The sequence below is a fragment of the Carya illinoinensis genome, chromosome 13 (genome assembly GCF_018687715.1).
Source record: "Carya illinoinensis cultivar Pawnee chromosome 13, C.illinoinensisPawnee_v1, whole genome shotgun sequence".
Lineage (NCBI taxonomy): Eukaryota > Viridiplantae > Streptophyta > Magnoliopsida > Fagales > Juglandaceae > Carya > Carya illinoinensis.
The window spans coordinates 27,194,111-27,220,851 of NC_056764.1; the positions used below are offsets into that span (position 1 = coordinate 27,194,111).

Below are 26,741 nucleotides of genomic sequence, written 5' to 3' on the forward strand. Positions count from 1 at the left end.
TATGCATGCATGCATCAGCGTTATTTCTTCCTTCTTTTCAAACTTTTGGTGATTTATCAAAATTGAACTCTCAAAATTTGATTTCAAATTTCCTGTTTGCAGGAAAAATATTCTAGGAAATATTGGAAAATTGACTCTAGATGTAGATAGAACTGTCTTTTAACCATATCTTGCATATATATATAGATAGATAGATATATAGATAGATAGTATTTTCATTAAGTTTCATAGCAAGTTATTTCCGATGTAATATTGGAAGAGATATAATAATTATATGAAGTGATCAGTTTAATTAGTTGGATTAAATGTTCTTTTAATCTATAAATTAATTGTTAAACCAAATTAATTAATCGGCTTACAATTATAAAATTCGATTAAAGTTTAGTTTTAACTCTTTTTTTTTTTATTTGTTGGTATATATGCAATGCAGTGTCGATTAATTGGGTGCAATCATAATGAAATGTATACAATATATATACATATTTTAGGTAAATAATGAATTGTAATTATTAATATGAAGAACAAATTTTTATGGGAAGAGAAATATTCTAAAAATCGTCTTATAAACAGTGATAGATTCAGGAATTTATAAATATATATATATATATATATATTTTTCGTGTGTTTTCTCATAAATATGGTTCATATATATTTAAAGTCTTAAAAGCTCACAATTAATTTTTGTATGGGCAAATGTTAAAGGAGGGGAATTGAAATTAAGAATGGAAAAATACATATATGGTTCATATATATGGCTAATTAAAAACAAATTAACTCATTAATTTCTTAGCTGCTAGCTTGGAGATCGATCGAGCGAGCATATATCTTTGGCTTCCCCCATGCTAGAGCTAGCTAGCGACATGATAAGACAACTGCATGCATGCAGCCAACTTCTGTCCAAACGTATAAAAATTAAAGCCTTTGGTGTTGTGGCAGATCACCGTAATTGCTAGCATAAAAATTCTATCCATACAGCTTATACGTACGCCAAAGTTGAGTACTTCAAAGAAAGGAAATCTTGATCTCTTTAATTTCTTTATGCCATGCAGTCGGCTTTGCTTAATTGACATGCTAGCTTCTCTATGCGCTCTCTATACTATATATGTGATCTCCTAATAGGGTACTCTACGTGCCTGCTTGTCTTTAATTCATGGCTGTATATCTTGTGTTACCACGGCCAGCTTGTTCCTCCAAAGCTATGTCACATATATCCATTGCAATTACTCATGCAAACAACCAGAAATATATACTTAGCTTCACAAGGTAGGGTTCAGAATGATTCTTATCCATTATTCCATGATCGCTAGATCATCTTTGGAGGCCATTGGGATTCGGGTTCTTAATTTTCATATATAGTGTGCAAAAGTGGCATTAATCTAAGATAAGGTGCTCTTTGGTCTCTGAATATCATATATGTAAGATTAATGTTATATGCTACACTGCTATTAATTTTCATCATACTATGTAAGATGTGTTATATTTATCACTTAGAATAATCCAATGGTGAGAATATGGCGCCATATCTTACATAGTTGGATGAAAGTAGGTAAGATGGTAAAGTAGTGTATATAATTTTCTTATATAAAATAGAGACAAATTAATGATTTTCTTTTCTCCTAAAAAAGTAATTGTTAAGGACGTGTTTCACACCACCAACTATACGAGCACCTGCAAGAAATAAGAGGACGACATTGGGTGTCCAGTAGATTTCTGATACTTAATTTAGAGAAGTGATCTTAATGTATGTATATGAATGACTAAATCGACAGAGTTACCTCTAAGTATTATTTATAGGGGCATGGAGTTGTGAAGATAACCAATCTTCTGGATATATCTTTGATGGTTCTCTGTATTATTTGAAGTAATCACCTCTCTAATAATCCGGAGGCTTTATCTAGCCTTTATCATGTGTATTTGTAAGACTTATTGAATCTGTTATGAGCTATTGAGCCTTCACTACGATAATGATGTGAAACATGTCCTTAACTGAAATGAATCTTGCCAAGGCTGATTTCGTAGCTAGGAAGGGTTGAGCAAGCGACTTTCAATATAAATAATTTGGGTCGGTATGCAGTCTTGCTGGATAGAGCACCACTTTTGTTGGTGGTCCACATTAGAGCATCTTGGTCGGCTTCTTGTGAGATGGGAATCCCGAGGATATTGTAGCCATCTTGGTATCAAATGTTTGTCTGATTTTGGGTCTCGCTCCATGTCCATGGATAGGATAGGATCATGAGCTCAACTACTTTTTCATTTTGCTTTTGTATCATAGTCTCCATGGAAGGACAGGTCTTGAAAATCTCTAAGCTAGGGATTCACGGATCCTCTTAATAGCGTAAGAGGAGCTCCATATATATTTTTGCTTCATGGTCTTTACCCAAAGGAGGTTGGGGGTAGTTCAAGATTCCCAACCCAATTTTGCATTGTGAGCCATGTTTATGTCATACATTTTTCTTTCAACTTCTTTTGATAGGCAGATTGTGTTCCAAAATTTGGAGATAAAATTTATTTTCTTGTTGGAAAATCTCAGCTGAATATTCTTGAACATGATATCTAATAACAAGCATATAAATTTTAGTAGGAGGAATGTAGATATGCTTAGGGGTGGGGACTGGTACCCACACTCGGCCCGTCCACGCACCTAAGGATGGTAGGCAGTCTACTCGCATCTGGCAGATGGACGAGTGGGCACCAACCCTACGGAGAAAACGGGGGAGGGTAACGGGTGGGATACTACTCTTGCTCGGGTTTTACCCATCCATGATGTTTATATATATATATATATATATATTACATATATTTAAGAAAAACATATGCTAGAGGAAGGTGAAGCAGCTACAATTATTAGGCATATAACCAGTTCGGTTTGGTCTAGTTTTGGACATATTTAAAAACTGAATTGGTATATATTGGTTTTGAAATTTAAAGAACTAATATTGCATCAATTACACCCCTAAACCAAAACTTCTGATTTTACCTGTTCTGGTCTGATTTTTCTGGCTGTATATTATATATATAGTATATAATAATATAGTGAAAATATTTAATATAGTAATATATTATGGTATATTATAATAATTAGTAATTTGATATTAGTATAATTATTAATACAAAAGATTATAGTGCTATAGGATTTTAAAATTTAATATTATATTAATTAGTAATTTATTATACAATACAAAATTATTTTATATATAATTATATATAATATACAAAATCATATAAAAAAGACTTTATACAATATAAAAAATTAAAAAATATATATATGAACCGGCCCAGTTCGATATTAGAAGAAAAAATCAATTTTAATCAGTTTTGAAAAAATAAAATTGGTATCAGATTGAATCAAACCTAGTACCAAACTAAACCCATCAGTCTAGTCTAGTTCGGTCCAATATAAAGGCTCACAATTTTTTTTTTTCACCCCTAACAATTATTATGATAAGAGTGGTTCTATTTAAAATATATAAATATATATATATTTAGAAGCCCGTTGATTAACACAACATTACATCATTGATCTGAAAGTATTTTACATTAATTATCATAAAAACATATCATTGTGATATCTTTTTCTAGTAATTATAATAAGTCATACAATAAGTAATGTATTTATATACTAACCTCTAAATAATAACGTGTTTATATACGAATTTCTAATAGTAAAACTCATTTAAATTTGGTTTTGCAATTTAAAAATTGGTTGTATTATTTTATATTTACTTTAACAATTTATGTTGACTTTGATTAAAAAAGGTGTATTCTCCATCATCTCTTCTCTTCTTTTGATGATCGATTTAAATGTCTTTTATCTTATCAATACTTTAACCCACCATATATATATATATAGTATATCAAACTATATTCATAGAAAATCCAAGTAATACAAGGAAATTGACATGAAAAAAATATGGACTTTTCACAATAATTTCTTTTTCCCTCTACTCTCTATTTATTATCTCCTCTTTAAAACATAAAAAAAAAGACCAGAAAAATACAAACACCTTTAGTCCAAAGTTCCAAACATGCTCTAAGGTCAATTATATAAAGAAAACATTAGATAAAAGTTTTTATGAAACCCATTATACAACTTTTAAAATTATTGAATCAATATTTTCTATAAAGAAAAAGAAAAAAGAAATATATATATTTTAATTTTAACAAAAATCATCTAGTTTAGAAAATTCTGAGATATATTTTTATGGAACTCATAAAAATAGTGGGATTAATGAAAAATATATATAGGAAAAATATAGTTGTAAGCACAGTTGTGTACTAATCTGTGCATTAATATGATGTGATTGGTTAAAAAGTAAATTTTATTAAAAATAATATTAATTTAAATTTTAAATATGAACGAATCAGTATTAATATATAGATTAGTACGCGACTGTAATTATATATAATAAAATTCATATATATATATATATATATATATATAGAATGGAAGGTTTCATATGTGTTGTTGTTGTTTATTGTTATTATTATTATTATTATTATTTTAATTTAATTTTGAACTTTTTAAAAAATATTGTTTTGATTTTTATGTTTTCATTGTTTGAAGAGATCGAAGATTGTTTGGTGTATGATGATGATGATGTTTTTTCTTTTTTTAAAATCCTCGAGATTTTTTGAAGGCCGAAAACGCACTTTCTTCTTTCCGCCATTCGGAGGAGAGAGAGTGAGAGAGGGAGAGAGTGGAGGGGGAGAGGGGGAGGGGGAAAGAAACAGTAGTCGGAGCTGTAGTTGGAGCAGAAGCAGTAGTAGGAGTAATCTCTGATATTTCTCGTGATTTGCATTTGAGCCCTTTTCCTCTCTCTCTCTCTCTCTCTCTCTCTCTCTCTCTTCATTCACTCCTCTTCCTCAACCTCTAACCAAACATACCTTCCTTCTCTCGTGTTCCCTAACCAGTAGCCTACCCGAAAGCCAAGAAAAGCCTCTCTTTCTCTCTCTGTCTCTCTGCTGAAGAATTCGAACACTTGTTAGTTTTTCTGTCCGTGACGCCGCGCCTCTTTCCGTTCAAGAAAGGGCGTTTTTTTTTTTCCTTTACTTACGTTGTGGCTGGTTTTCGATCCGTCTCTGTGTTTTCCGGGACCACTCTGATCTTGTTCTGGGTATGCTTTACTTTTTTCTGTAACATAAAAGTTTGTGTTTTGTTGTTGCTGCTGCTGTGGGTGGTGGTGGTGTTCTCGTTGCTTTTGCAGTGCTCCTTTATTCAGCAAAAAAAGAAAAAAACTTGCAGTTCTCTTTTGTTTTGAAATCGGTCTAATTTTTTACTATGTTACATAAAAAAGAGAGTGGATTTTGAGGTGGCACTTTCATGATTATATAGGTTTTTCCCCTGAAAGACTTTTTTCTTTTTGATTTCAACTTTATATAGTTAGATTAATTTTGGTGATTCAATTAATCGGTAATTACCTCATGATATTTTTAGAAAGAAGTCCTGCATTCTTCAAAATCTTCAAATGAAGGAAAAAGAAATTTTTTGAGCGTTTCTTTTTAATATTTAAAGATTTTGAAGGAAAAAAAGGATTAGATGGATCCATTATCAAGTAGCTGTTCTTAACTGATCGTTGAGTTTGTGATTCTTTTGTCCTATTTTTGTGTGTTTGTCTTAAGATCAATTATTTGCTGATCTCGACTGCGGATGCGTGTGTTATGATTTATGATATTGCAAACATAATACATTAAATTTTCTTGAGTTTGAGAGCTTGAGAGAATAGGAAAAAATTGTTATGGTTTTTTCCGGTGATTGTTGGATCAAATGGCATTTCCTCCACTCACTTGGCCAAGTGGAGCGACAAGGTCACGGGTTCACCCACTCTAACCAATGTGCTCGTCCATTCAATTTTTTTTGGTAATTGTTTAAAGTTCAGCATTTGGGTTGTATTTAGTGCCAGCGATGCACATGGAATACAATTTTTAGGGAAATAAATCAAACAAAAAAAGGATTTCCTCATTATTTTGAGGGTAATACATCAACTTACTTGCTTGCTTGGTGACAAATTAATGTGCCAAGTGAAAAAACTTATCAAGTCTTGCTTTTGGGTGAACTCCGTGAATCCATGTTTAATTCCAGAAAAAAACTAGGTGAAGGATTTGTTTTTCTGGTCTAAGAATAAGTTTTGCTTGTAATTGCATTTGTTTAGTTTTTAATAACATTCTAGTTGAATACCAATGAAAAAAACATTCTAGTTGAGTAGAATAGAATTAAGATAACAAAATCCAAAGGAGTTTTTTATTTTTATTTATTTTTTATCCATATAGAGAAAGATGGTGAAAACAGGAATTGCAGCCAAGACAGAGACGTTTTGTTTATAAGAGTGCTACAAGCTTATTACTATGTCTTCTCATTGCCATTAGCCTGTTGCAAATGTTCAGATAGAACACTTAATATACAGATGTATACAAAGTGTATACAGAAGAAAAAAGATTAAAGACTCAAGGAGAAGATGCTAGGAAATCCCAAACCATTTCTTTAAGCATGAATACATTATACTAACTCAAGCAGATAATTACATATCCCTCTGACCCTTGGTCAATTGAGTTAATGATTGGTGATGGACACAGGTGAACTAACTTGCAAGTTCTTTTTTTTTTTTTTGGGGGGGGGGGGGGGGGGGGGTGGATTGTTGACATATGTTAATATGTTCAGAGAGTCAGTTGTTTTTTATTGGATCAGGTGGTGTACTTCTTGTATATGAAAGTAAAAATTAAGTCTTTAGCCCTTTGGTTTCATATATATATCAGATATATATTAGCACTTTGTGAAAGGAAAAATATAACCTTTAAGATGTGATTTTAAGGCCTGTACTTATCTAAATTTTGTTATCTCTACAGATTTGAATGCTTCAACTTTGAAGGAGCCATTTAATTTTGCAAGCAACTATGATTGAAGGAAGCTCCAGAATATATGCGGCGTGTTTTATAATTTCTGTGCTTCTCCCTATTCAAAATTCTTCTCTTGAATTGGGTTAGAGTTAGTTTGCAAGGCTGTACCTAATTTTTGCGGAAGTTTGGATGAATCTGGCAAAAATGGGTACCTTACCCAGTACTAGTGAAATAGTTGAATCAACAGAAGATTCTGATTCTCAATCGAAAGTGGATGAGCAAACTGGAAAGCACTGCATATCAGATTCAGGAACTAAGTATTCTATAGAAGATGACATTAATTGCCTTTTCCAGGCAATTGACCTCAGAACTAAAGCTAGAAGGTTGGGTCAGTCGCATGAAATAGGAGACCCATTGAGAAAGAGTGCACAAAAAAGGCCAATGAGAGTTAGTTCCTCCCATTCATCGGGAATTGGAATATCAGAGCCTGTGAGTTTGAAGCAAGCTCTAAGAGGACTATGCATCTCCCAGGCATCAGAGATGGCTGCTATGAAGCGGTTATCTAAGCCAGCCAGTTCGCCAAGGGTCTCGGAAGCGGGGACTATCAAAAGGTTGTATAGGGCAGTGGTTGTTGAGGCTGATGGATCCGGTGTTGTGACAAAAGGAGGTAAGGGGAATTTGATGGAAATCACTCTCGTACCAGAAGAAAACAAATCAAAACTTTCTCGTATGACATCTGAATCCATGCAAGTGCCAGAAACAGAGTTATCAAAAGAAAGGGTTCATCCTTCTACTTCTTTGTCTGATAAAATAATGCCAGAGGCAATGATGACCAGATTTCCATCGCATGGTCAGATTGTTCCTTTGCAGACAGATGTTGGGGGTGAAATTTTGAAGGCAGAGGTTGGAAAACTGAATGCTGCTGAATCTTCAATCACTCATAGTGGCCAGGGGATGGATGCAGCTGCTCCCACCTCGGTAGAAGTTCCAAGCGAAACTCCAATGGTAGATGGGGGGCAGAAAGGTAAGTTGCATGCTCTGACTTCCCTATCTAGCTTCAGCAGTGCCACTAGGATAAGCAAATGGACAACTAGTACTCCGCATTCGATAAAGCCAGTCTTTGGGAACAAGAACTCTGTTAACAAGAAAATAAAGCAGGATTCAAATTCTGCCTCAAGCAGTTGCAATCCATGTAATGGAAAAGTTGAGGATGATTTGGTTCCTAGCACAAGTAATTTAGACTATCAGAGGCAAACTTGTTCTATGGAGCATGATGGGAAACTTAACGAGAAAGCTTCTCCAGCATCCAGCAGTTTGAATCTTAACGTTGAAGTCAATTCAAGTACTATGGACACAGGCTCAAGCAAATCTGGTTTTGTTTTGAATTGCACCAACAGAAGTAAATCTCTAGTGATAAAAGCTGATGAGAGATCAAGGTCAAGAGAAAAGGGGGAGTTCTCCCAAAGCTCAAAAAGTAGCATTGGTGACTATAGCAGTAGCACAACGAATAGTGAGGAAAGCAATGCGTGTGGTTCTAGTCGTAGTGGCAAAAGGCCTCACATGTCAAAGGACTTGAGATGGGAAGCCATCCGCAGTGTCGAGAAACAGCAAGGAAGCTTGGGTTTGAGGCACTTCAAGCTGCTCAGGAAGCTTGGTTGTGGGGATATTGGAACTGTTTATCTTGCCGAGCTAACTGGTACAAACTGCCTATTTGCATTGAAAGTGATGGATAATGAATTCCTGGTTAGCAGGAAAAAAATGCCCAGGGCCCAAACTGAGAGAGGGATACTCCAAATGCTGGATCATCCTTTTCTTCCTACCCTGTATGCCCATTTTGCAACGGAGAAGCTCTCATGCTTGGTTATGGAGTATTGTCCAGGTGGAGACTTACATGTGCTGCGGCAGAAGCAACCAAGCAGAAATTTCTCTGAATTAGCTGCCAGGTAGTTTTTCTTGTTAGGTTCAGTTCTGAAGATCTGTGCATGCTTTTTTGCTTCATCATGTTATGGGTTGTGATGATGACCTGTAAATATATAGTCCTGGGATATGTTTTCTACAGTTTTGTTATGGGTGATGTGCTTTTTTTCCTCACTAGTCACTTCTGTTGGTTATGTAGTACATACCTATCAAGAAAAAAAATACCACATACATAGGTTAGACTAAAGTGTCCCCTGGTTTGAATTAAGAATTTTGCAACTTAATTGGTTTTATTTAGACCATTTTAATTAAGTCCTTCACTGGATGAAATGTCTTTCTAACCATCATGCTTACCTAATGTTAAGGCAATTGAATATTGAAAACTATCTTATCATTGACATGTTCAAAATATTAGTGTTTTGGTATTCTTTTTTTTGCCAAGTTTGTTTGTTTATTTGTTTATTTATTTATATTCTTGAATATACATAGGAAATAGAAAGTTTATGAATTCGATGGCCAAGTGTTGTGAAATTTGGCATGTGTGAAAAGTCTATTGATTTAGTGGAAGTTATTGATATGTATAACTTGAACTCAACCCTCTATAAAGGATTTATAACGTTCTAGGAATTTTCTATTGTTTCAGCCATAAAAGCTGTTGCATTGTGAAAAAGTCGAGCTTTTGGCAGACACTGGAGAATTTGCCATTCTTCATGAGTGGACTTGCTTTATAGGTTTAAATGTACCTTTACTTTTAATTTCCAAAATTAATCTTTTAGGTTTGGTAAATATCATGGGTAAACCTTAATCCGATTCTGTTATTTAAGGTTGGAGGAGGATTTCCTTGCATTTATTCAAGGCCTTGTAGCAGCCAAATTCCGCTATGTTAGGAAATCAGTGAAGCTATGCTCTCCTCTAGATACATTGGATGGACTGGACTCAGAATTTGGAGCCAAATAATTAGAGAATAGTTAACAAGGTTTTAATTAAGCTCTCGCGTTGGAGTCAGAACTGTCTTTTCAACTGATTGATGGATGAAAGTAGGAGTGAGCAGTGTTATTACCCTTGATAGGAAACTGGGTGGCTCCCAGATTTGGCTTTCAATCTAGGTTGACCTTGAATTTCAGGGTACTCACTCACATCCCATGCTTAATAGGTGAAAGTCGAATTCATGTCAACTTACATATGATTACTGGGTATCACTACAGATGCTGGCGAAGTGGCATGGATGGATAATGTATTGATGAATTTTATTTTATTATTTTTTGTTTTCATATTCTATTGGCAAAAATTATGTTGGACTCTCCATGATAGCCATAGGTTGTGTGGCAGAAACTTAATTACATTCTGCAGATAAAAAATAAAAAACTACGAAATTTGCTTCACTAGTCACCCCCAACATGATGTTTCCTCAGTCCTTTCAGTCTTCTTTGGATTAATCCATGCTATTGGATTTGCAGATTTTATGTCGCTGAAGTCCTCCTTGCACTAGAGTATTTACACATGCTAGGAGTTGTGTATAGAGACTTGAAACCGGAAAATATTCTGGTCCGAGAAGATGGTCACATCATGCTCTCAGATTTTGACTTGTCACTCAGATGTTCTGTCAATCCAATGGTGGTTAAATCATCTTCTCCCGTAGTGGAGCCCCCAAAAAAGATGTCAAGTCCATGTACTGAATCCAGCTGCATCGACCCATTTTGTCTCCAACCATCCTGGCAAGTCCCATGCTTCACTCCTAGACTTATATCTGCTGCAGCAAAAGCTCGGAAGATAAAAGCAGATCTAGCTGCCCAGGTCAGCCCTCTGCCACAGCTTGTTGTGGAGCCAACGAATGCCCGATCAAACTCCTTTGTAGGTACGCATGAGTACCTTGCTCCTGAGATCATCAAAGGTGAGGGTCATGGGAGTGCGGTTGATTGGTGGACATTTGGAATTTTTCTGTTTGAGATGTTATACGGTAAGACACCCTTCAAGGGTTCAGGAAATGAGGAAACATTGTCTAATGTGGTGTCCCGGAGCCTCAGATTCCCAAGTAGCCCTATAGTTAGCTTCCATGCAAGAGATTTGATCAGAGGCCTATTAATCAAGGACCCTGAGAATCGGTTAGGATCTGTGAAAGGAGCTGCAGAGATCAAGCATCATCCTTTCTTTGAAGGGCTTAATTGGGCTCTGATACGTTGTGCAGTACCACCAGAGCTACCGAAGTCTTCTGATATTGAATTTGCTGCATTGAAAAAGGAGAGTAACAAGTGTAATGAGCTTGAGGCTGCAGGAGGAGAGTATGTGGAGTTTGAACTATTCTAGTTAGAAGACCGTTTTCTTTTCTTAACTTTTCCATCCTTTGTTGCAACTGATAATATAGCTTATAATGTAAATAATCTTATAGCAGTGCGGAAAATTATAGATTTTTATATGTCAATACTGAATCAGAGTAGCTGAGAAGAGTCTGAAAAGGGAATTTAGGGGAGCATTTTTCTTAGTTGCTTGCTCGCTCTGGCCTTGTTCATTAGCTTTTCTTTTCTTTTGGCAGAATTAACCTTGTTCTTAAATCCCGGTTTTTATGCTTGGTCAAGAATTTGTGGAAGAAACTTTAAATTCATGCATCTTCAGCCAAGCTGGAACAGGTCAAACTCTGCTTGCTTCATTGGCAGCCTTACATCTAATGTGGCAGAGATGACAGTCAGATCTACTTTCATGATCTTTCGACCACAGCATTCTTTTCCATTCATTTTCCATCTCCTAGTGCATTCATGCTCAATATTCCATGAGTCTGGCCTCTTGAAGCTTTGCCCATAATTGTGGGTTCAGAAAATGAGTTTTCCTTTCATTTGTAGCCAAAATATAACCACATAAGATGTCATGGAGATCAAGAGTGAGAGAACGTGTCAACAATGCATAGTCAACACGCCACATAATCGAAAAAAATAGTTGCAAATAAAAAATAAAAAATAAAAACTTACAAATATAAAATTGGAGACTGAAAGGGTTGCCACGGTGCCACCCCCACCAACCCTTCTAGTACCATGAACGATACCAAATTAATATGCTAGAATAAAATCGAAACAGAAGTGCAGAATATGGTATAGTGTTTTTAAAGCAAATTACATCAAATTAAAAGCAGAGGCAGAAGAGAGTGAAGTGCCCGAACAAACATCCCATGACTGCTTGCAACAATTAAAAGAAAAATAAATATAAAAAGAGAAAAAGGCAGTGGACCAATGGTCCGAGTGCTTGTTCTTTGGCAAAGCTAAGGAGGGGACCAAGTTAAGCAAACAACCATTTTGATGTGTTCGTTGGAGATTCTCACATCCCTCTACCTCCATGTCCTTGTTGGAAAAAAGAGAGAACATGATTAGATGACTAGAGTTGAAACAATAGAATTGCTGGTGGTTCATTAGTACGGTGCCTGCGCTTGGGTCTCAAGCACTAGTGGCGGAGGGATGGCGAAGGTTGTTTATGGAAGATATGAGAGGGAGTCAAGCGGTAGAACATGTATACTGTTTACATGCACCAATGTACGATGGTGCATGACTCGTGCTGCTTCGTTTGAGATGTTGCTTTTAGAGATTATAGATCGGTGAACTCTGAACTTTTAGAGATGTTGTATCATGTTCATGGCAAGAAAGAGGTAAATCTAATATTTTTGATCTAGAATATAAAGTTAAAAAAAAATGACAGAAAGATAAACCAAAATTTGAGAGTAGCATGAGAGCAGAAGGGGAGAGTCTTTTCTCGAGAAAAGTTAATAGTTTTTATTTTTATTTGTTTGAGGGAGAGAGAGGGAGAGAGAGTCCAGTCCAAAACTGAGTTTTTTGGTACAACTTTTTTAAATATTGTTTTGGATGGACCGTGGACGTGATCTTTTCCTCCCTCTATTTACCCGTAGGCCATACACAAATGATCCGTCTCTCCCATTTCCCAAATTTGACCCGCTAAGAGCATTCATATTGGCTTGATCAAATAAGATGTTTAGCTAAATTTTACATAATTTAACTCAAAAATCATTCACATTGAATTGGACAAGTCTAAAATAATTTAGACTTTTACTACAGTGGTTGGCTAAAGATGGAAGACCATTACTCATTCATCAAACATTAAAATATTAATTTATCAGTCCTGTTGAACCCAAGGTTTCAAGTTTCATGTGATTATAAATCTACACATGGATTTTGATGATAACAAATAAATTCAAAGAATAAAGGAGTTTCAAGCTCAAGTTGTTCACACAATGGAATCAAGCACATCAAAGAACCAAGCATGAGCAAGAAGGAAACAAGTTCACATTAAAGTCATAGAGTAATATTGTAAATCTCTTACAATTCGAAATTATGATTAATGCTCAAAATTAATATTTTATCATAAAGCATTAAAATACATTTTCCACATGTGCATGGATATTTTTGAAAATTAAATTTGAAAATTTTGAAAGATGATTGATTGTCATCTTTTGCATGTGCATGCCTTGATTAAAGGGTTGAACTTTGAAAATATTAAAAATGATTGATTTTCATCTTTCACATGTGCATGTTTTATTTGAATATTTTCAAAAGTGATTGATGCTTTTTTAGACTTATACAAAAGGTAGATGATTTTGTTTGAAAAATTTGAAAAGTGAAGTGTGCTCATTTTGTTATATACAAAAAGTAAAAGATTAGGTTTGAATTTTTTGAAAAGGAAAGTGTGCTCATTTTATCATATGCCAAAAGTAAAAGATTAGGTTTGATTTTTTTGAAAAAAGTGAATGATGTTGTCTTTGACAATTGAAAAAGAAGAACCTTTTATTTGAATTTTTTGAAAAAGTTAATGATGTTGTCTTTGACATATGAATCTTTTTAAATTTGAATATGAAGTCTCATATGCCTATAAATAGATCATTTGAGAGCTTCACATTCACAACACCAAGAGCATACAACATTCATTCAAAACTTTCATTCTCTCTTCTCTAAGCATTGAGCATTAATCCTTGTTCATTTTGAGAGATATAGTTTGCGCTGTATTGTTCTTATTTCACTCATTGAGGAGTATTTTCTGATAACCTACCCACTATCAGCTTTTGTATCAGAAAAAGGGTGTGTATAACCCTTGTGCGTGTAGAAAGTATTCTACACGGGGAATAGTTGAATCACCACGTGAAAGGTGATTGCAAGTGTAGAGGGTGTTCTACACGGATCTTTTGTAGCGGTGTTGTTCAAAGGTGTAATAGGTTTCTATCTCCACCTGAAGGAGGTTGAATAGTGAATTTGGGAATCCTCAAGGGGTAGCTTGAGGCGAGGACGTAGGCAGTGGGGCCGAACCTCATTAACATACTGAGTTTGCTTCTCTCTTACCCTTACTCTTTATATTTATTGTTATTTCACATTTTGTTTATATTTTATATTATATATTTGATTTAAATTGTTATTTTTTTTAAATACAACTCAATTCACCCCTCCTCTTGTGTTAGTCACCTGGGCAACAATTGGTATCAGAGCTAAAAGCTCTATTATAAAATTAACTATCTTTTGAGTTAAGATCTTATGGCTAACATTGCAGCTTCATTTGGTGAAAGTCAATCTAGCAGTCGGCCTCTACTCTTTTATGGAGATAATTACTCATTCTGGAAAGTTAGAATAAGAATATTTCTTCAGGCTCAAGGTAGAGAAATCTGGAAATGTATTGTAAATGGACCTTATATTCCAACAAAAGTGGTTGATGGAGTAAATGTCAAAAAGAAAGAAGAAGAGTTTGATCGTGAAGACGATAGACTTTATACTTTAAATTTAACTGCTATGAATTTATTATATAATGCTCTTAATGGAAATGAGTTTAATAGAATAATGAATTGCGCTACGGCAAATGAAATTTGGGATAACTTGGAAGTAACTTATGGAGGAACTTCGCAAGTCAAGGAATTAAAAATTTATATTCTTACTCATGAATATGAAATGTTTAAGATGAATGATGATGAATCTATTTCTAGTATGCACATTCGTTTTACTAACATCATAAACAGCTTGACAGCTCTTGGCAAAGTTTATTCCAAGGTGGAGATAGTAAGAAAAATTCTCAACTCTTTATCAAAACGTTGGGAATCAAAAGTTACAGCAATTCTTGAAGCTAGAGACCTCAAGAAGTTCGAAGTCAATGAACTCATCGGGTCACTTATCACCCATGAGTACACATTGAAAAGAGGAGAAGAAGAAGAAAAGCCAAAGAAGAGTTTAGCACTTAAAGTTATTCCTCATGAAAGTGAAAGTGATGAGATGAGGAAAATGACGATAAAGATGAAGAAGTTGCGATGATAACAAGAAGAATTCAGAGATTCTTGAAAAAAAATAGAACTCCTCCGAGGAAATCCTTCAAAAAGTTTTCCAAGAAAGATTCAGGTAAAAATGACATTTTAATTTGTTATAAATGCAATAAACCTGGTCATATCAAACCAGATTGTCCTCTGCTAAAGAAAGATCGAAACAAGGGCAAGAAAGCAATGAAAGCTACATGAGATGATGATTCAAGTAGTTCAGATAGTGAAGCAAGCAATGGAGAATCAGCAAATCTTTGTCTTATGGCTAAAGATAACATTGAGGTAACAAATTTTGATAATATTGAAGATCATTCATATGAAAAATTGCAAAATGTTTTAGAAGAAGTATATGAGGAATTTGAAAAATTGGGTATCAAGTATACTGCTTTAAAAAAGAAAAATTCTTGTTTAACAAACGAAATTGAAATTTTAAGAAAAGAAAGTATCATTTTGAAAGATGAAAATCTTGAATTGAATAAGAAGAAAACCGATTTAGAAAATATTGTTGAAAACTTTACGAATGAAAAAAGAAATTTTGAAAAACTTCTTGGTAGTCAAAGATGTGTTTTTGACAAGGCAGGTTTGGGATATATGCCAAAACAAAAATACAAACCTTATAAAAATTTCTTTGATAATCATTCTACATCAAAGACTAATATTCAAAATTCTTTTCATAAAAATAATTTTGTCAAAAAAGGATATTATTATAATCATTCAAGTTTTTCATATATGTCACATGCTATTTGCAATTTTTGTAATAGAAATGGTCATAATTATCATACTTGTCCTATTAGAAGAAATCATACAATGACTATTAAGGCCATATTGATACCTAAAAATCTTGTTTCTTCTAATACTAATAAATAAAGGACCCAAAGAACTTGGGTACCAAGAAAAATCATTTTAATTGTTTTTATAGGTATGCATGAAGTCTTTCACAAGCAAAAACAAATGGTTTTTAGATAGTGGATGTTCAAGACACATGACAGGAGACAAGACTAAGTTCTTTGATCTTAGATCTAAAGAAGAAGGACACGTGACATTTGGTGACAACTCGAAAGGGAAGATCGTGGGAATAGGTAAAATTGGTAATGAATCTTCTCTCATAATTGAAGATGTTCTACTTGTTGAAGGTTTAAAACATAATCTTTTGAGCATAAGTCAATTATGTGATAAAGGATTTACAGTTACTTTTAAAATGGATAAATGCATTATTTTGAATGATCATGATTGTAATATTTGTTTTATTGCTTTTAGAAATAATAATGTTTATACAATTGATTTTGAAGAAATTACCTCAGAAGATGCTATTTGCTTTTCAGCTCAAAATGAAACTAGTTGGTTATGGCATAGAAGATTAGGTTATGCCAACATGGAACTTATTTCCAAACTTTCAAAAAATGATCTTGTGAGAGGTTTACCAAAAACATATTTTCTTAAAGACAAAATTTGTGATGCATGTCAATTTTATAAACAAACAAAAACTTATTTTAAAACTAAGAAACATATTTTCACTACTAGACCATTGCAACTGATACACATGGATCTTTTTGGACTAAATAGAGTTGCAAGTTTAGGAGGAAAATATTATGCATTTGTTATTGTTGATGATTTCTCTAGATATACTTGGGTCATCTTTCTTGCTCATAAAGATGAGGCACATAATGCTTTTACCAAGTTATGCAAGAGAATTCAAAATGAAAAGGGCTATACTATTTCAAGTATCTGAAGTGATAGGGGAAAAGAGTTTGTTAATAAAAATATTGAAAAATTTTGTGATGAAAACGGTTTTGTGCATAATTTTTTTGCTCCTCGAACTCCTCAACAAAATGGGGTAGTAGAGAGGAAAAATAGATCTCTTCAAAAGATGGCAAGAACAATGCTCAATGAGAACAACTTGCCTAGTTATTTTTGGGCCGAATATAAATAGAGTTATGCTAAAGTCTAAGTTAGATAAAACTCCCTATGAGCTTTGGAATGAGAAAAAGCCCAACATTTGTTACTTTCATGTATTTGGATGCAAATGTTTTATTTTGAATGATAGGGATAATTTAGGCAAGTTTGATGCAAAATCTGATGAAGGTATATTTCTCGGGTATTCTACTAATAGTAAAGCTTATAGAGTATTCAATAAAAAGACTTTGACTGTACAAGAATCTATGCATGTAGTATTTGATGAATCTAATTCTCCACTCTCCAAGAAATCTATTGATGAAGAAACAGAAGGTATAAATAATACAGAAAGTCTCAATCTCAACAAAGAGAAAACAATAGAGGAAGTTCAACATGGAGCCATCAAGAAAGATCATCAAAATTTAATGCAAGATGCAACCAAACAGTGGAAATTTGTGAAAGATCATCCAGTGGAACAAATTTTGGGAGAACCTTCATAAGGTGTAAGTACTCGATCATCTCTTAGAAATATTTGCAATCATACTGCTTTTCTATTTCAAATTGAACCCAAAAATATTGATGACGCACTTCTTGATGAATCTTGGATTCTAGTTATGCAAGAAGAGTTGAATCAATTTGAAAGAAATGATGTTTGGACACTTGTTTCTAGACCCAAAAATCATACTATTATTGGAACAAAATGGGTTTTTAGAAACAAGAAAGATGAGTCCGGAATCATTACTAGAAATAAGGCTCGACTTGTAGCCCAAGGTTTTAATCAAGAAGAAGGAATTGATTATGATGAGACATATGCACCTGTCGCAAGATTAGAAGCTATTCAAATGCTACTTGTATATACTTGTTATAAAGATTTCAAACTTTTTCAAATGGATGTTAAAAGTGCTTTCTTAAATGGTTTTATAAATGAAGAGGTATATGTTGAGCAACCTCTAGGTTTTGAAAATTATATTTCCCCAAATCATGTTTTCAAACTCACAAAAGCACTATATGGACTTAAACAAGCTCCTAGAGTTTGGTACGAGAGACTCAGTGGTTTCTTGATTGAAAAAGGTTTTTCAAGAGGAAAAATCGACACAAATCTTTTCATTAAATATGAAAATGATGATATTCTTTTGATTCAGATTTATGTTGATGATATAATATTCGGTGCTACTAATGAACATATATGTCAAGTTTTTGCTAAGACTATGCAGGAAGAATTTGAGATGAGCATGATGGGAGAACTTACATTCTTTCTCGGATTGCAAATTAAGCAAGTAAAAAGTGGGACATTCATCAATCAATCAAAATATATTAAGGAATTACTGAAAAAGTTTGGGATGGAAAATGCTAAGGAAATTGGAACACCAATGAGCCCATCAACTAAACTTGATAAAGATGAATCCGGTAAGCCAGTTGACTCGAAGATATATCGAGGTATGATTGGTAGCTTATTATATTTAACAGCCAGTAGACCAGATATTATGTTTAGTGTGTGCTTATGTGCACGCTTTCAATCATCTCCAAAAGAATCACATTTAATTGCAGTTAAGCGCATTCTTAGATATCTTAGTGGTACAATTAACTTAGGGTTATGGTACCCTAAGCACACATCTTTCGATCTAATCAGCTACACAGATGCAGATTATGCTGGCTGTAAAATAGATCGAAAAAGTACTAGTGGAGCATGCCATTTCTTAGGTCATGCATTAGTTTCCTGGTTCAGTAAAAAATAAAATTTTGTTGCACTATCTACTTCGGAGGCAGAATATGTTGCTGCGGGTAGTTGTTGTGCTCAAGTTCTCTACATGAAGCAACAACTTGAAAATTTTAAATTCAAGTATAATCACATTGAAATCAAATGTGATAATACAAGTGCTATAAATCTTTCAAAGAAACCAATACAACATTCTAGAACTAAGCATATTGAAATAAGGTATCATTTTCTTCGAGATCATGTGCAAAAAGGCGATATAATATTAGAGTTCACAAACACACACGATCAGTTAGCAGATATTTTTACAAAACTTTTACCAAAAGATAGATTATGTATGATCAGAAGAGAAATAGGTATGATGCATGCTATGAATATCTCTTTAAAGATAGACCAGAGTCAATAAAAATAGATATAGATTTTTTAAATACTTTTACATAAACTTAAGATTCTTAGCCTCATGTTTGAGACGCTCATTCTCTTCATACAATATCATGTCATTCTTATTCATGGGAACCGGCAAGCGGAATGAAGAATCTAATAAAGATTTCAACTGTTTATTCTTCTGCCGAATGATTCATTCCCTTGTGTGAGACTCTTGAACAATTCGTTGAAGTACAACAATTTGTTCTTTGAGTTTTTCAACTTCGTGATTTTTGGCTTATAGCCGCTGAGAAAAAGCAACAATAGAGGAAGAGTAGCGAGTCCCAAGACTCACCAAGTCATAAATAGCATCAGAATCTAACTTATTAGTCAGATTATTATTTTCTTGTTGCAACATGACACCAATGGCAGCTGCAGAAAGGACAGGAGGTTGAGATGTAGAATGCCTCATGGATGGATCTAGAGAAATGTTAGAAGAATGAGCCATTGAGAAAATAATAGAAGACTTAAAACGAGAATGCTGAAGGAATGCAGATGAGTTATAGAGATGAGATGAAAACTTGATGCGGATTGGATGAACTTCAGGACTGATTTTATAGAGATAGCATAAAGAATAAGACAAACTATTTTCTCTTCAAATCTTATTTAGTCAAAAGAAATACAAGATATGCTGGACACACATTGTCAAAAGTTTTCTTACTAAGCCAGCGAGATTAACAGTAGATTGTCCCTATTTTTCTAGTAAACGATGAACCTCTACTGTTATCTGCCGATGTTGACCTTGTATCTGAACCCTTTCTCGTTCCAGCTCCTCTATTCGTGGTTGCAGATTATGAGCATACCAATCTGCAAATTTTTTCAACTCTTGGTTTTCTTACTTTAGCCTTTTATTCTCACTATCCTTATTAGCAAGCTTCTGTCGTAACTCAAATATTTGCATGTTAAGATGATCAATCTCACTCACCCTCGCCATTAACCTCCGAGACATGATCGTAACAGAGGCAGCATATTGACTACTGAGCATTCTTGATTCTGCAATAATCTCAGAATCAGCCTTACTAGAAAAACGGTTCACTGCTCCTATCATGGTATTGACGACCCCAGGAGAGAAGATTGATGATTGATGCGTCAAGGGTTCCTGATTCAAGTCTGGAACATTAGTGGAAGAGAATTGCTCAGCCATTTTATCGTTGTGGAAAAACAGAACTCAGGTCAAGAAGCGATTATTTTTTTGGCATCCGATAAATGAAAATGATCATTTTTTTATAGAAACTCGGAGCCTTCAATCCCGTTTGTCAACAACATCAGGCGATTGTTTAAATCTTCAGCCGTATTAAATTCATAGAGTTAGGCCTCGAGGCTTTGCAGCACTTGTCGGGTCACGGACGGCTCCATTTTTCAACTATCTATAGTGTCTACTAACGCACCGTTTTCTTCAGTCTATTTACTTGTTGCGGATCCTTTTTAATGATGCCAAAAGGGGGAGAAGTGTTAGACTAGAACATTAACACTGTTTAAATTGCTAAACTTGTTATATATGCTTGGAATTATATTTATACTTTTGCTTGAAAAACTAACGCATCTTTTCAGGGAGAGCTTAAGTATTAATACAGGTTTCAAGTTCTATCAAGTATTTGTCATCATAAAAAATGGGGAGATTGTTGAACCCAAGGTTTTAAGTTTCATGTGATTATAAATCTACACATGGATTTTGATGATAACAAATGAATTCAAAGAATAAAGGAGTTTCAAGTTCAAGTTGTTCACACAATGGAATCAAGCACATCAAAGAACCAAGCATGAGCAAGAAGGAAACAAGTTCACATTAAAGTCATAGAATAATATTGTAAATCTCTTAAAATTCGAAATTAGGATTAGTACTCAAAATTAATATTTTATCATAAAGCATTAAAATACATTTTCCACATGGGCATGAATATTTTTAAAAATTAAATTTGAAAATTTTAAAAGATGATTGATTGTCATCTTTTGCATGTGCATGCCTTGATTAAAGGGTTGAACTTTGAAAATATTAAAGATGATTGATTGTCATCTTTCACATGTGCATGTTTTATTTGAATATTTTCAAAAGTGATTGATGCTTTTTTAGACTTATATAAAAGGTAGATGATTTTGTTTGAAAAATTTGAAAAGTAAAGTATGCTAATTTTGTCATATACAAAAAGTAAAAGATTAAGTTTGAATTTTTTGAAAATGAAAGTGTGCTCATTTTGTCATATGCCAAAAGTAAAAGATTAGGTTTGATTTTTTTGGAAAAAGTGAATGATATTGTCTTTGACAATTGAAAAAGAAGAACCTTTTATTTGAATTTTTTGAAAAAGTGAATGATGTTGTCTTTGACATATGAATCTTTTTAAATTTGAATATGAAGTCTCATATGCCTATAAATAGATCATTTGAGAGCTTCACATTCACAACACCAAGAGCATACAACATTCATTCAAAACTTTCATTCTCTCTTCTCTAAGCATTGAGCATTAATCCTTGTTCATTTTGAGAGATATAGTTTGCGCTGTATTATTCTTATTTCACTCATTGAGGAGTATTTTCTGATAACCTACCCACTATCAGCTTTTGTATCAGAAAAAGGGTGTGTATAACCCTTGTGCGTGTAGAAAGTATTCTACACGGGGAATAGTTGAATCACCACGTGAAAGGTGATTGCAAGTGTAGAGGGTGTTCTACACGGATCCTTTGTAGCGGTGTTGTTCAAAGGTGTAATAGGTTTCTATCTCCACCTGAAGGAGGTTGAGTAGTGAATTTGGGAATCCTCAAGGGGTAGCTTGAGGCGAGGACGTAGGCAGTGGGGCCGAACCTCGTTAACATACTGAGTTTGCTTTTCTCTTACCCTTACTCTTTATATTTATTGTTATTTCATATTTTGTTTATATTTTATATTATATATTTGATTTAAATTGTTATTTTTTTTAAATACAACTCAATTCACCCCCCCTCTTGTGTTAGTCATCTGGGCAACAATTCCAAACAAATAAATTAAATTAATTAGAATATAATTAACATTTAACATTTAGAATATAATTATTATTAACATTTAATAATATTTTTTAATATTAATTGAATATAATATAATTATTATTAACATTTAACAATACTTTTTTTAATATTAATTTAATTAGAATATAATTACTATTAGCATTTAATAATACTTTTTTGTAATATTAATATAATATAATATAATTATTATTATTAAAATTTAATAATATTTTTTTAATATTAATTTAATTAGAATATAATTATTATTAACATTTAATAATACTTTTTTAAATATTAATTTAATTAGAATATAATTACTATTAACATTTAATAATACTTTTTTAATATTAATTTAATTAGAATATAATTACTATTAACATTTAATAATACTTTTTTGTAATATTAATTTAATACAATATAATTATTATTAACATTTAATAATACTTTTTCTAATATTAATTTAATTAGAATATAATTATTATTAACATTTAATAATACTTTTTTAATATGAATTTAATTATAATATAATAATATTAATGTAATATAATATAATTATTATTATTAACATTTAATAATACTTTTTTTAATATTAATCTAATTAGAATATAATTATTATTAACATTTAATTGGTAGAATTACAAAACGTGAAAAAATAAATTAAATAAAAAATTTATTAATTTAATAATATTTTATTATTATATAGAGAATAAATAGCTAATTCAATGTGGGAATTAAATTTTGATAAAGTAGGTAAATATAAAAAAGTATTGATATTAATTAAATTTAAAGATAAATTTAACCAAACCAATGCCAATGCTCTAATCACTATCATCTCGGCCCATGACTAAGCTGCTCCATCTCCACTTCGAAGTTCGAGTAGTGAAAGCCAATCCAATTCCCACAATTCCTCCAAGAGTGCACACTCCACTCGAAGGACTCAGGAGGGATGAGGGCACTGCAAAGTAGTCTGTCATCCCCTTTACATTTACAGCGTGGCCACTTCTTCCACCCCAAGGCCCTCTCTCTGAAACCCCAGATTCCTGTTCTTCTTCCACCAACCCAATACCCGCTTCTCCAAAACTCGATTCCTTCTCGAGTTTCTTGCAAACCCACTTCCTCCTTTTCGTTTGGGTCTCTGATAAAAGCATCCATGGCTTCTTCTGCAACACCAGACACAGACGCAGAGGCAGGGACCAAACCCTTCTCTGTGCTCTTTGTTTGCTTGGGCAACATTTGTAGAAGCCCAGCTGCTGAAGGAGTCTTCACAGACTTGGTCAAGAAAAGGGGTTTGGATTCCAAGTTTAACATTGATTCTGCTGGCACCATTGGCTACCATGAGGTAGTTATCATTCAATTATACCCTTGAGGAAAGGAAAAGAAAATTGAGAAAGTAGTGAGGAACTGAATTGAAAAATGATGTTTTTTTTTGGTTCTTGGTTTTCTTAATAAATGTTTCACTGTTATAAGGGAAATCAAGCTGACCCAAGAATGAGGACGGCCTCCAAAAGGCGTGGGGTCGAGATAACTTCTATATCGAGACCCATCCGGCCGTCTGATTTTAGAGATTTCGATCTGATTCTTGCAATGGACAAGCAAAACAGAGGTAGGATATCTTAAGCATTGTACTCAAGAATTAAGGGTTGATTTTATTTTTCTTGAATAATTTTGAATGACTGAATTCTCGCGCACAATTGTGTATTTTATGCCATACTTCACTTATTTTGTGGGTGTTATGTTGGCTGTAGAGGATATATTGGGGTCCTTTAATAAGTGGAAATTTAGAGAAACCCTGCCTGATGATGCACACAAAAAGGTGAGTATAATAATAACTGTTGTCATCATCTGGTGCTGTTTTCGTTGTGTGGTCTCATTGGGGTATGGATGACGTAGGTGAAGTTGATGTGCTCCTATTGTAAGGAACATGATGAAACTGAAGTCCCAGATCCTTACTATGGTGGACCACAAGGTTTTGAGAAGGTAATATAAGATCAGTTCATCCACCTATGTCTTTTACAGAGATGGGGAACTACATGCCTTTGTTTGTTGTAAATATAGGGTTAGAGAAGGTTCCCAAAGAGTGTGACTAGTCTAGATGGTTCGTTTGAAAGTCATAACTACGGTATTTGAGCTTGGCTTAAGAAATCCTGTTCTGTCATGTTGTCAACTCCCGTCTATGCATGAGGGTATGGTTGACGATTAAGTTTGTAATTACGGTTACGGGTTACAGTTGTTGGAAAGCTGGACACAACTTTTTCTATGTTTCAATTTGTGACCACTTGCCACCAAATGTGCATCAATTCACTTTTAATGACCAAACTTGCACAAGAGCTACTTAATGCCATGACTTCTACCAACTTGCTGGTTACTGGGGTTTTTTCTATTGTCTGTCCTTGTTGGGTGTCTAATTTGAGCTATATGTATATTTCAAAGAATGGTATTTAATTGTCTTGCAAGAATACATGAGCTCCTCGATTGAGTTGAAACAAAATTCTAAGATACTATCAAAATGGTCTCTAGCCAAAGAATTTTAAAATATACCACTGTCGCTTCTCAACATTCTGCTTTAAACTGGTAGTCCTGGTGGGATGATGAGATTTCTGTACTTCTAAGTTTATAGTTTGGCGTCTGCAATCTCGTCATATTGCAGGTTTTGGATTTACTTGAAGATGCTTGTGGATCATTGCTGGATAGCATCTTGGCAGAAAACAAACAGATTCAGGATTCTTAGCACCTGGTAGAAAAGCAAGTTTATAATCTCCTGCATAAGATTGATGAGAAAACTGTGTTCTTCATTAGTGATCTGAAGTATTTATCTCTCAAGAACAGCATTCATGTAAAGTCCACCGTAGCTGCTGAGGCCTTTTTTTTCCCACCCATCTATTGCCATATGATACTTCCAACTATTTTTTGTTGAATTCGTGGTATCACTTTGTTAAGCTGAATAATTTGACCAATAAGAATGAACAAATGGAAACTGATTTATCAAAAAAAAAAAAAAAAAAGAATGAACAAATGGAAAAAGAACCACTTTGCGTATTTTGGATGAAGCGTCTCTTGAATAACGTCTCTGATGTTCATGTGTTTTCGGCTAGTGATAGTTCTGGGTTCACTTCTTTCTTAACAGTGTCACAAGCAGCACAGTTAATGGCCAATGTAAAGAACATACTATTCCATTAACATTTTTCTGAATGCAAATTAACCTGTATTCATGAAGGCAGTGCTTGCCGTTTCTGGGTTTATGTCGTCGTGTGATGGAATCAAATAAAATGAAGGAAAAAATACACTTCCCATTCTCAAACTTAGGGTAAAGAGAAATCCTTTAGCAATATATATATATTTTTTTTAATAAAAATAAGCTCAAAACTAAATTAGATTATAAAATTATTTTTATTGTAAAATAAATCTAACATAACATAGGAAGTCATCAATTTGAATCGTACATTGACCATTATCATTAGAGATGTCATCAATTTGAATCGTACATTGACCATTATCATTAGAGATAATCTTATAACCCGTCTGACCGACTTATATAAAAAAGCAGCTTCCCAATCAATTGATGCCACAGACTTCCCATTTAAACTACAATGGAGCTGCACTACAACAAATCTTAATCCCCTCTCACACTCAGATCTCCCCCTTTCACCCTCGCATCCCTTCGTCTCCCTCTCAACTTGATGCCTAGTGGCCCATCCCAGCCCCTCGCCCACCTGAGGTCTTCATCGACGAGAAATCGGAGCCCTATCTCCTCTAAATTTTGGTAGAAACCTAGACAAAGTCAAAACTTTAAATAAAACCAAGGGTAAAAACAGAAACTGGAAAGCTTCAATTCCATTTTACCAAGAATTTTCTGGGGATTTTGCCCTGAAATCACACGAAATATGGATGGGTTTCACGAAATCCCGGAACATGTTGAAAAAGAAAAAGATCCAAACCCAAACATAAAGCATTCAAGTCCTTTGAAACATACAAAGAGTAACAAAAGATATTGCAATACGAACTTGTAAACAGCAATGATTCAGAGTCTAAAAATGAATTTGGTGAAAAAAAAGAAAAAAAAAAAAAAGACAGGGAAGACAAAGACCAAGATCTCGATGTTGGTAAAGAAGAAGTAGCAGCTATGGTGGTGTTGTTGTTCATTGACATATTCTGACAAAAAAATGGATGAAAAACTTAGCTTTTTCTTCATTTAATTAATGATATTTATAAAGTGAGTTTTTTTTTTTTTTAGTCTTGGAACTAAAGGAGCAGATGCAAAGACGGCAAGATGACGGCAAGATTCATGAACCATCCCTGAATTTCTTTTCATTGTATGCAAATGCTCATGTATAGCAAGGTGCTGGAGTAAATCAAAAATCAATAGCAACAGTAGGGACCTTGCAACCAAAATTACAGAGAGAGAAATTGAAAGATCTTGTGTGATAAAGGCAACGGTGGCAAAACAGACCCATAGGAAAGAGACTGAAATTGAAATATTAACATGCATTGGCTGAGGGGATGGAGGTAACGGACAAATGGTGACGGACGATGATGAAGGTGACCGACGATGGTGATATTTGAAATGTACTCCTGCAGCAGCTTGAATGATAGAGGGCTGCTGAAGGATTCTTTCCATCGAGTGTGATAGGGGTCTCTGAATGATCTGGTGTGATAAGCTTCAACTTGCTTTGGGTAGACTTACTGATGTGGCTTGTTCTTATTGAC

The 26,741-nt window shown here is 33.8% G+C and overlaps 2 protein-coding genes across 2 annotated transcripts; both read left to right on the forward strand.

The window, feature by feature from the left end:
• Nucleotides 1-4,636: 4,636 nt before the first annotated feature.
• On the forward strand, nucleotides 4,637-11,227 carry LOC122292207 (serine/threonine-protein kinase D6PKL1-like). The gene is made up of 3 exons (XM_043100443.1): nucleotides 4,637-5,114; nucleotides 6,841-8,774; nucleotides 10,206-11,227. The coding sequence occupies exons 2-3, from the start codon at nucleotides 7,021-7,023 to the stop codon at nucleotides 11,050-11,052; spliced, it is 2,601 nt and encodes an 866-aa protein (XP_042956377.1). The 5' UTR covers nucleotides 4,637-5,114; nucleotides 6,841-7,020; the 3' UTR covers nucleotides 11,053-11,227.
• An 11,633-nt stretch (nucleotides 11,228-22,860) lies between these two features.
• Nucleotides 22,861-24,979, forward strand: LOC122292209 (putative low molecular weight protein-tyrosine-phosphatase slr0328). The gene is made up of 5 exons (XM_043100444.1): nucleotides 22,861-23,376; nucleotides 23,505-23,640; nucleotides 23,783-23,850; nucleotides 23,928-24,014; nucleotides 24,685-24,979. The coding sequence occupies exons 1-5, from the start codon at nucleotides 22,984-22,986 to the stop codon at nucleotides 24,763-24,765; spliced, it is 765 nt and encodes a 254-aa protein (XP_042956378.1). The 5' UTR covers nucleotides 22,861-22,983; the 3' UTR covers nucleotides 24,766-24,979.
• Nucleotides 24,980-26,741: the final 1,762 nt, after the last annotated feature.